This window comes from Mytilus californianus, unplaced genomic scaffold (genome assembly GCF_021869535.1).
Source record: "Mytilus californianus isolate M0D057914Y unplaced genomic scaffold, xbMytCali1.0.p SCAF_9, whole genome shotgun sequence".
NCBI lineage: Eukaryota > Metazoa > Mollusca > Bivalvia > Mytilida > Mytilidae > Mytilus > Mytilus californianus.
The window spans coordinates 24,534,960-24,546,987 of NW_026262745.1; the positions used below are offsets into that span (position 1 = coordinate 24,534,960).

Below are 12,028 nucleotides of genomic sequence, written 5' to 3' on the forward strand. Positions count from 1 at the left end.
ATGGTATCATGTGACAGCCATGTGACCATTTTGTAAATAAACAAAATGATTAGTGTTATCGTCACCCTTTCTTTGATTATCAACGTCAGTTCACAATATTTACCTATTGTTATCAACACCTGGTTTGTTTCCAACGCTACCAATGCAGGTTTGTAAACTTTAACTGTTAAATATCGCTTTTTTTAAGTGTGGACACATAAACATGTCTATAAAGAATCATTTGATGGCCGCGAATTGTATGTTGCTTGCTTAATGTCCAGTGGCAATTAATTAAAAGTAAAATACCAAAAATACCGAATCCCAAGGGAAATTCAAAAGGAAAGTCCTTTATAAAATGGCAAAATCAAAAGCTCAAACACATCCAACGATATTAATGGTGTTTGCTGTAACCGATGATCTATTGTTCCTAGCACAAACCTATTGTTGAAGGAAGCAAAGTCTTTTATTTGATTAATAGAGTCTCGAAGGGAACATGCGGGAAGCAGAGGCAGTGGTTATTCATTGCTGTTGGTAAGATGATAGAGACAACAGTCTATGGAAGATGCATAGTAGCATTATGATCTGATTTTCAGTCGTTTTCATGGCATGTTGCAAGATAAACTACTGGAAATTCAATTTTACACTACATTGTGAAGAAAAGAATTTATTTCTTATTGGCGCCCATGCAATAAAAGTCCGTTTATATCATAAGACATTGAGTTTTACATGTCAATGTGCTTTGCGTAGATACAAGATACGTAAAACACACGAAATTCTTTGGGTTCGTAATATTTGATTAAACGTAACGTTGTGTCTTATATCAAGAAATTATATAAGTTGTAGTTGATAAGAAAATATGCCGAAATTTCGTAAATTTTTATGAATTTTAAAGATATAAGTTTTCGGCAAAAATGAAGTAGTATATTATATATATCAAAGGATCTGAAAACATTTCACACGGTATTGCATAACCAGTTGAAGCGTTGTGTCATATACCAAGGAAATCCTACTCTACTCTGCAGAGTCTAGCAGTAGCGGAATAGGCCGAGTTTTGTCGATGATGCTAAGGTATGCCAAGCAGTTGCTGATGATGATAGATGCTTGTTTAACGTCCCATGGCAAATTAAATGCATATTCAGTACGAGATAATGGTAATGTGATATGAATATAAACTCATGCTTTGTACTAGACCAACACCTGGGCAGGATTTTTTAAACGTACTGGTTCACAAGATAACAGTCCACACTCCGCAGGAAGACATGCCATCCTACCCGGACACATTATTTTGACTTCGAGCCGACCCGTCTTTGCTCTTAGTCCTAAATGCCGCATGCTTAGCGGACCGAGAAGCAGCAAATACCAATTTTCAAGCCTTTGGTTTGACCCGGCCGGGTTTTGAACACTTGACCTCACGCACTCAGGTCGAGCGCGCTACCTCGAGACCACTGAGGTGGTTTTGCTGATAAAATGCAACAGAAATGTGTTACGGATGGACAGATTCTTAGGCTAACTACTATACTACCGCCTTCATAGAGTTGTGGGGTATATATATATCAACGAGACATCAACCAAACAACACAAAAACCCAGAGGCTTCTAGTTTTCCTTTAAGTTAAGGACCAGTTCATTTAGTATCATGCATGGGATTTTTATACTGTATAAAAGTAAGAACACAAGTGAGAACCAAACACAGGCTTAACGAACCCAACCAAACACCAAAATCCGGGGAATCAACATACTCTGGAAGGGTCAACAGTTCCTATTTATCACTAGTGGCACCCGTCGTGTTGCTTATGACAAGTACTGAAGCTACGTAAAAGAGGTAATTGATGTTATTATAATCCACATTAAAATGCCAGATTTTGAATGGTAAATATTATAGTGACATTTTACTCTTTCCCATGGCTCAGTGGGTGACAATGTTTTTTGATATCACCCTCTCGTGCAGACCAATCAAAAATCGATAATTAGAGACATTGCTAAAGTTCTACGTTATTTCTTAGACTGTCAACATAGAAAAATATATCTTGCTTCCCTTTTGTCACTTTTCTAATGACTGTAACGTTGTTATGTACACGAAGTCATAGTTTATTACATTCTATTCTATGGTGGCCGGATGCGGCCATTTCAGCTTTTCGCGTTTTCTCCTTTCACTTTCACGCAAAATCGAGAAATCGAGAAATCGGGAAATCGGGAAATCGAGAAATAGAGAAATAGAGAAATCGGGAAACGAAATCAAGAAACCGAAAACGAGAAAACGCGAAGGCGAAAACGCGAAAACGGGAAATAGATTTCTTGATTTCATGTTTTCGCTTTCTCGATTTCTCGATTTCCCGATTTCCCGATTTTCCCGATTTCTCGATTTCGCGTTTGCAAAGTGAAAGGAGAAAACGCGAAAACGCGAAAAGGCGAAATGGCCGCATCCGGCCACCATACTATTCAGATTCAAAAGACAATATTGACAGAACATTCAATATAATAAGTTGAATAACACATATAGCTGAGAGGGTGATACATTGTTACCCCGAGAAAAACATTGTCAACCGAGGTGAAGCCTATCAATATATGTTATTTATATTATGTCCACACATTTAAAATACACAGAAGTTCTATAACGGCCAACCCAGTAGTTATGATGACCGTGAGCATTTCTTCATTTGCAGTTAAACATTATTATATAGTTCAGTAGCTATGAGCAGTGTCCTTGTAAGCAGAACTCCTTTGAACATTTAAATTTCTACTTTTAAGCATGGGAGGAATTAACTGTACATGGTGGTTCTGCAGTGGATGCTGTCGTGGCTGGATGCAGCCAGTGTGAAGCCTCCCAATGCAGAGGGACTGTTGGATTCGGAGGTGACCCTGATGAAAATGGTGAAACCACCCTTGACGCCATGATAATGGACGGGTATTTTGATTCTTTACCTCGTATTTATTTTTGTTTTATTCTCTATTTTATTAATTTATATAATTAAGTATACCCCACAATATCTGTAGAAAAGCAGACATACATTTAAGTTTTGTTAAGAAACTTCAGTCACTAACATTTTTACCTCTCCTATCAAGTATTTGTATTTGACCTTTTCGTGATAGTATTCAGACATTATTAGAAATTACAAAGGATAAAAAATTGCTGTATTGTCCTCGGAAGATTTAAAGGAACACTACAATCTATTTTTACAGGAAAACGTTCCATTCTGCCACCGATGTACGTTTATGGCGAACTTGTATGTTATCACGAAAACAAAGTGTTAATATGCAGACATGCTGAGAAGTCACAATGGATGACAAAGTGCGGCATTTTCCTGAATTTTTTAAAAAGAACTCTATTGGGTCTTTTACGGGAAACGTTGCATTGTACCATCTGTAGGAGTTTATGAACAAGCATTCATATTATCACAAAATGTTAAGAATGAAAAGGTTAAGGATGAAGACAAAAGAAACCTCTACTAATTGAAAAAGATATGAAACTCTAATCTCACATCGTAGTTTTTTTTTGTATAACAAGGAGTCTGTTGATGACATTCCTTTAAGGTTACGGTGCGAATTTGTCCGCAAAGTGAAATTTTGTGGAGAGAATTTTCTCTACCATTTTTTAACGTTTTTTTTTTATTGAAGTAGGTCTCTTTTAAAATGATATCGAATAAGTCTCTTGCAGAATGTGCAATGTAACTACAATCGAAGAAATTAACTATATATATATATATAGCTGAGAGGGTGATAGAACAGATTGTTACCCCGAGAAAAAACATTGTCAACCGAGGCAAAGCCTATGTTATTTATATAATGTCATAGATATTTCAGTATGGAAGAATATGAATTGCAAATGTTTTTCTTATAATAAAACAGTCGAACTGATGAAATTGTACAGAAATTATCGATATATTTTCACCCCTAAGTAAAACAATGGATGTAGGAGCCGTAGCTGCTTTGAGAATGGTGAAACCAGCAATTGCTGTTGCTCGAGCTGTTATGGATTATACCGAACACACCTTGTTAGTGGGAGACCAAGGTAAATAAAAACGTTAATTAATACAGAGATTACCTAAACCATATAATATACAGACTCTGTTAAACACTTTGAAATGCTCTTCTAATAATTCGACAAGAAACACACACAGAAAGATCTAACATAGGCCAACTGCGAGTTCTGTTAGCTTTTCAAAATTGAGGCAGCTGGGAGCATGCAATTTTGTCGATCTTATCCATCTATACAGTTTGTATGCTGATCTGTAGATGTTTTCTATATCCCCGTTTGATGATCTATGTGTTCGTCCATGCGTTCATTTGTCTGTCCATTAACCCTTCAATACTTGTATCCGCAAGTTCTCATAATTAAGTCACTGCAGGCAGTGAGTCTATCATAGAATCTTAATTACTTGTATCAATTGTGGGCTGCTTATTTTATTCTTGAACAAACAGTTTCTGAGGTTTCGGGCATAAACGACATGGGCTTTGTTATAGCTACAAATGGGAGTTGGTATATAAGTACTGTCAGCAACCTCTCCTAGGATTCTTATTTTTTAATGAGAAATTCACGGAATCTATTTCCATTAAGTTATAGTACAACTTCTATTTTTTTATTCGAATGATTTCGTGGTTTGGTTCGTGGAATTCATAAATTAAATGTTCCCAATATTAGAGCACAAAAAAGTCTATGAAATAGGATACATATCCTGTATTGGTATCTCACCAACACAACTGACTGGATATCTGTAAATAAAAATCGCAGAGTTTTCAGTGCCTAATGGCAGTGCGCACCGTATATATGTAACAAAACGATTACTACGATTGGTATTTCCTTCTGCAAAACAGTTGGATATCTGTAAATAAAAATCGCACAGTTTTCAGTGCCTAATGGCAGTGCGCACCATATATATGTATAAAAAAGATTACTACCATTGGTATTTCCCTCGACAAAACAGTTAAAGGAGTATGCATGTATGATGTCTAATCAGTTGTTTTGGTTACCTGTACCATTTGCTGGAGTAACGTTAGAAATAGTCATAGCTAGTTAAGTGATGACATTTGTATTTGTTGGATTTCGATTTTAGATCAATGTAAGAGATGCTAATGATGTTGGATGGCTGCTATATGTCTAGTGGCAAATTAAATTCACATTCAGAACGAGAACATGTTAATGTGATATGAACATGATGTTGATGTTCAGTAGTTGTCGTTTGTTGATGTGGTTTATAAGTGTTTCTCGTTTCTCGTTTTTTATATAGATTAGACCGTTGGTTTTCCTGTTTGAATGGTTTTTTACTAGTCATTTTTGGGGCCCTTTATAGCTTGCTGCTCGATGTGAGCCAAGGCTCCGTGTTGAAGGCCGTACTTTGACCTATAATGGTTTACTTTTACAAATCGTGACTTGGATAGAGTTGTCTCGTTGGCACTCATACCACATCTTCTTATGTCTATGAACCCTGATTTGTACAAGACCGAACCACCGGATTTTTAACGTGCTAGTTGGGTAACAGACCACAGGAACACATGTTTTCCTACTTGGTCACATTATGCTGACTCCGGATCGACTAGTCTTTGCTCTTAATCCTTAATGTGTTGAGCTTAGCGGAGAAGCTGCAGATATCAATTTTCAAGTATTTCGTCCTCCCGAACTCGAGGCGAGCACGCTACCACGAGACCATCGAGTTTGTTCAATTTTAAAGAATATATACAGTAGTATGTAAACTATCTTTTTCATAACGTTTTTTTTATTTATGAACATTTTCTTTAACTGCAGATGTGTGGGGTATCTGATAATCCTAGGATTTATATATCGTTTTGTTTTATTTGTTTTAGCCTCATTGTTTGCCAAGGACATGGGATTTACTGTAGAAACGCTGACAACAAACAAATCGTACATCGACTGGAAGAACTGGATTGATAATAAATGTCAGCCAAATTTTAGACAAGTTGGTATAATCCCACTTCGGATTGTTGCACTTATGTATAAAATTAGCAATACGCTGATCTATACAGTATTAGTACACATTATAGGCTTTCACATTTTTGTATAAACCAAGAATTGTCTCTCAATTTGTTTTACACTGGATCTTATTCCAAAGTACTTTTTCGTTGATTTTAAATATATTCGAAACTTCCACCTTTTAAAACATCCTAAACAATAAGTATTGTTGAGAAAATATTAACTGTTTGAAGTGCTTAGAGTAATTATACATAAAAGACTAAGCAATGCGCAATGATTGTTTGCCGTTTTGATAGGCTATAAATTGTAGCATTCAAATAATTTTGTCACCTTTTAAATCCTTTGCAGTCCTGCAATGAAATATGCTGGGAAATTGCAACTCCTTGAACATGCATTCAGTTCATTTTTAAACTTCAAACACGACTATGAATGGAAATGTTCCGCTAGTTGAATGAAGACTGCGTTCAAAAATGGATTAAAAAAAATCTTAATAACTCAGTAACTTCAACGATTTCTAAAACTTCAAAAACAATTTATTATATATTTTGTACATAAAGTTTTTTCATTACTGTAGCAATACAATTTCGTTATATCTTATCAGTAAATATCTAGGCAATAAAGTTATGTTTATGCCCTTTATGCGTTCAAAATTTTGTAATTTAACTGCTTTGATTTTACTTAAATACAGGAATCAACGAAGTGGAGTCAGTTGACATAATTCTATACATTCATAGAATCGTTCCTAAATTTAAATTGAACGTATCTCTGGAAGGACATGTATAAATTTCATCCATATGCAGTTGCAGCTAATTAACGATTTTTAATTCCGAATTATTTGGAGTCTTTATCTAATTGACGATGTTTTGTTTTAGAATGTTATTCCAAACCCCAAAACTAGTTGTGGTCCATATAAACCAAAGAAAAGAATAGAACAGCACCTTAGCAGCCGAATGAATTTTGGCATTTCACCTAACAACCACGACACTATTGGAATGATCGCTATTGATAAGAATGGTAATATAAGTGCTGGTACATCCACTAATGGATTGTCCCATAAAGTTCCCGGGTAAGATTTGTGACGCCAATTTTCTTAAACGCCCTCTGAATAATGACAGATGTTTTATTTATCAATTTTAGAAAGAAAAAAACACAAAATGCCTATAAGGGAAGATGGTTTACAAATAATATAAGTATATTGCATTACTTACACGTGGAAGCTTATCAAGGAGTTAATTTTGAATTACAGTTTTATAAGAAAAAGGTCCATGGTCATAAACTGGCTATATTAATGATATAGATGTAATAACCAGTACAAAAGACACACAAAAATATAAATGTTGTCTGCCATAAAACAAAACATTGGCCTTGCTGTTTTAAATTGACAAAAATGCTTGCAAAATCATATATTGAATCATTATTTATTGGTTAGGCGTGTTGGTGATTCTCCTTTGATGGGAGCAGGGTCATATGCTATGAATGGAGCAGGTGGAGCAGCTTGTACAGGGGATGGGGATATCATGATGAGATTTCTACCATCGTAAGTAGTCCTCTACATATATATATATATATATATATATATACCAAACTAAATTCATCTTGAAACATTCATGTTCCCCAATTCTCAATTTTATGATGCATGGTCAATAGAAAAAAAAAACAGTTAAAAAATTTCGTGCGTCCGAACCGCTTTTTTTTAATTTTCTGTCATCAGGAATGCTCAGATATATTTAAAGCAAGGGATCTATAAAAACGTAGTAATGGGACAAACAACAATATTCATCTATACGATTATCTTGCTTGAGAGAGTTCGTGTTGCTTAGTCTTTAGTTTTCTATGTTGTGTCATCTGTACTATTATTTGTCTGTTTGTCTTTTAATTTTTTGCCATGGCGTTGTCAGTTTGTTTTCGATCTATGAGTTTGACTGTCCCTCTGGTATCTTTCGTCCCTCTTTTGGAACGTTATTATCTTACAAAATTCGTAAAAAGAGTTATAAAGTATATTTAATTGATATAAATATAAACAATTTAATATTGTACAATTTTTATTGTTTTCATTGAAGATTGGAAAATTACCTACTGCTGGTTAAATGACAAAACGGGAAAAGTTGTTATGGTTCACAGTGGGCAGTTTTCTTATATTACAGATTCCAAGCTGTAATGATGATGAAATCAGGAATGGAACCATCTCTGGCACTAAAAGCAGCCATGGCACCCATAATTCAATATTATCCATCTTTCTTTGGTGCCATGATCGCAGTCAGTAGCAACGGAACGTTTGGTATGAAATTTACTATAAAAAGATACAAAATATAATTGCTAGTCACAATAAAATATATTTTTTTAAATTTATTTTGAATGAAGCATAAAAAATATTAACAAAATACCGAACTCAAAAAAGGGAAGTCCATAAAAACTGACAAAATCAAACGTTAGATACTGTCATTCAACCATTACATCTCCAAAGTATTTAAAACCCAAATAAATTGTATTTAGTTCACCAAGGACTAGTAGAAAAGCATTTGAGATAATATGGTATTAGACTGAGAAGTATGTTTTCTAACAGTAGATTTGCCATAATCATGGGGCTTTTGGAAAGAGAAATTAATGTACATTTTAAGGTACATTAATCATATGTAGGTAAAAGAATTAACTTTTGTATTAAATTTCAGCTGCTGTCTGTCACGGGTATAAGACGTTTCCATTTTGTGTTGCAAGTCCATCATTCCACGAGGTGAAAGTACTAAAAGTACAGTGCACATGACAATTACACATGTATTACGTTTTACTATTTTCTATTATATTTCAATTGAATGTCAGATCAGAGAATGCCATTATTCTACTTATATAGCATATACGTTTACTAATGCTTCCATAGCTTGTAGAGGTAAATATGTGCATACTCATTCAAATGGCTATATATGTAAACATTTCAGCATTCAATGTTGCTTGTATATCGTAGATTATCATCCGTGTTGATGGTTATAAACAAATGGTCTACAAGACCCAATTCAACTGTTGGTATAAATTCCCCCGTATATTTCTCAAATGTCTTTATGCTAAAAGGAATGAATGTTATGTAAATGATGTTATTATAGTTTTAAATTGTGTAGATATGTGAATATTGCAGAATTTTTAGTTGTGTAGATATGTGAATGTCTGCTGAGTTTTGAGTTGTGTAGACATGTGAATGTCTGCTGAGAATTAAATTGTGTAGATATATGAATGTCTCCTGAGTTTTGAGTTGTGTAGATATGTGAATGTCTGCTGAGTTTTGAGTTGTGTAGATATGTGAATGTCTGCTGAGTTTTGAGTTGTGTAGATATGTGAATGTCTGCTGAGTTTTGAGTTGTGTAGATATGTGAATGTCTGCTGAGTTTTGAGTTGTGTAGATATGTAAATGTCTGCTGAGTTTTGAGTTGTGTAGATATGTGAATGTCTGCTGAGTTTTTGAGTTGTGTAGATATGTGAATGTCTGCTGAGATTTTGAGTTGTGAAGATTGTAAATGTTTGCAGAATTTTGAGTTGGGAAGATTTATGAATGTTTGCAGAATTCGAGCTGTGAAGATATGTGAATAGATTACAGAATTTTGATTTGTGCAGATATGTGCACATGAATCTTGCAGAATTTTGAGATCTATAGACATGTGAATGTTTGAAGAATATTGAGGTCTGTTGATATGTGAATGAACTGCAAAACTGGAGTTTTGTAGACATGTGAATGTTTGAAGAATATTGAGGTCTGTTGATATGTGAATGTTTGTAGATTTTTAAAGGGTTTAGATATGGGAATATTTGGATAACATGAATATGTCAATGTTCGTAGAATTTTGAAATGCATATTGAGGTAAATGTTTGTGGAACTTTATTTGACCGTTTATGATGAACATGTATTACTAGATACGTACTACAGTGAAGACGTATGATGACTGTCAGTGTAAATCATCAGTGAATTAATTCTTGTATTTTGTTAGTACTAAATTGAATAAAATTTCTTCAAGTTTTTTAGTATTTTAATATATACAGATATGAAAAGTACTACAAAAAGATATGATACGACCAACATTTTGGTCATTTAGAACCCTCATTTTCGGTAGTAATAACTATTTGACAGACAAACTGCAAAGACAAATGTCATACGAGATTGTTTGCTACAGCCCTTTTTTTGAAATATGTTGATATGATTCGAATATACTTTTTTTGTGAAGTTGAACGAAAATTGATTTTCACCAATTGTCATCTTTTTACATATCTGTTTCTAAAATTCACTATAGAAATTTGAACTCTGTCCTAGATCCCTCTAGACTACTATCTTCCATGTCACATTACCATAGGTTTTATCAGTTTCATGGTTTTAACCTGTACCACTGGATTTGACTTTGGAATCATATATTAGAGGCAACAGTAGTTTACATATGTTTAAATCCTATGAATCCATTTAAAACTGACAAAATCAGAAAATTAAATCTGAGGGAATCGCATGAACCCCAAACGAAGCAAAAACTAGTTCATCGACAGTGTAAACATGTATCTCCTACTATGTATGCATTATTATGACGAGTGATGCATGCATAAGAGGAAATACTTATCATGTCGACATACATGGTCTCACGTCGTCCTCAGAATTTACAATAAGCTTATGTGATTTGTTAAATACAAGGGTATTATACTGACATTTGTTAATACGTATGTATAGGTATAAACAGACAAACATGGGAGTAAACAAATCAATCGAAATCACACAAACTTCAACGGACCCTAATTACAGGAAATCTTACTTTTGAGACTTTTAATTATTTTTATAGAGCTGTTGTATTTGGTATGTTTAGTGGTAATATGCGTTTTCAGTTCGGGTTTGCCTGTTTATCATTACATATATGAATTCACGTTAAAAGAACGTGTTTTAAGAATAAAGCCAGTTAGGGAATAATTGCTGGGCTATTATCAAAAACTTACACCTGTAACTGTACAAAATAAATAAATTATACAAACGCCTAAAACGTGTACAAAAACAACACCAATATTAAAGAAAAAGGCAACATTAAATGTAAGTATCTATAAATATTTCGGATAACAGATATACTTCATCAGTATGATTATGATGTAAAATGAATCATAGACCGTAAATTGATTTGGCTATTGTTTTTATGTACTTTTTGGTCATATAGCTCTTCAACTGTTACGGTCCTTATACATCCTCGGCTTTCAAACATTTGGCTTTGAGCGTTCCTGATAAAGATTTATCCAGAGAAGCGCTTCGGACGCATGAAATTAATAACGTGTTCTCATTTATAACAATCTATTCTGATTTGACTATAACAGTCTTTAAATTTATACAATTAAAACCGAACAACGCTTGTACAAATTTTAGAAATGTACCAGTTCATATCGCACGTAACTGTTTTTGTTAGAAGCATATCTATGCAGCCTATGTTGTAAATATTTGATACTTGTGCTTCAAACTACTTAAGTTTACGTCCAACCTGCATTTTATAGACTGAATTTTTACACAAGTTCTACTTAAATTTGGATAGATAAAATCAGTATTAACAGGCCTACATTGCATAAATTGTCTTAACAAAACACTTACTGGCTTGAACATATAACACTTACTTATGAATAACACGTAATTAAGCAGGACCATATTTATTTAATCCATAGCGACAAATAATCCAATTCATAATAGCATTCCAGGAATACAATAGTATGACCAACAACATAATATTATATGCAATTAATCACTTCTACCCAAATAATTCTACTTTGGCGCATTGATCAATATTTATCCAAATGTCCGGCTCGCATACCTCACTTAAGACTGAGAAATATACATGTGATGTTGCTTGACCTTTCCACTTTTGTATCAATATTGCCAACTTTCTTACAAAATACAACCTATCTGATGCATTTTTGTCGAGCCTGCAACTTTTGTCGCAAAAGCGAAACATAGCGATCCTACATTTCGTCGTCGTCATCGTCGGCGGTGGCGGCGGCGGCGTCCACAAATATTCACTCTATGGTTAAAGTTTTTGAAATTTTAATAACTTTCTTAAACTATCCTGGATTTCTACCAAACTTGGACATAAGCTTGTTTATGATCCTAAGATAGTATCCAGAAGTAAATTTT

The 12,028-nt window shown here is 34.1% G+C and overlaps 1 protein-coding gene across 2 annotated transcripts; it reads left to right on the forward strand.

The window, feature by feature from the left end:
- The first annotated feature begins 6 nt into the window (after positions 1 to 6).
- LOC127714219 (N(4)-(Beta-N-acetylglucosaminyl)-L-asparaginase-like) lies at positions 7 to 9,906 on the forward strand. Of its 2 annotated transcripts, XM_052220242.1 has the most exons (8): positions 9 to 148; positions 2,727 to 2,883; positions 3,875 to 3,987; positions 5,778 to 5,890; positions 6,777 to 6,970; positions 7,334 to 7,441; positions 8,049 to 8,182; positions 8,574 to 9,906. In XM_052220242.1, the coding sequence occupies exons 1-8, from the start codon at positions 46 to 48 to the stop codon at positions 8,663 to 8,665; spliced, it is 1,014 nt and encodes a 337-aa protein (XP_052076202.1). In that variant the 5' UTR covers positions 9 to 45; the 3' UTR covers positions 8,666 to 9,906. The 2 variants fall into 2 exon arrangements, with proteins under 2 accessions (XP_052076203.1, XP_052076202.1); XM_052220243.1 differs by lacking the exon at positions 8,574 to 9,906 and having other exon boundaries at positions 7 to 148; positions 7,965 to 8,177.
- Positions 9,907 to 12,028: the final 2,122 nt, after the last annotated feature.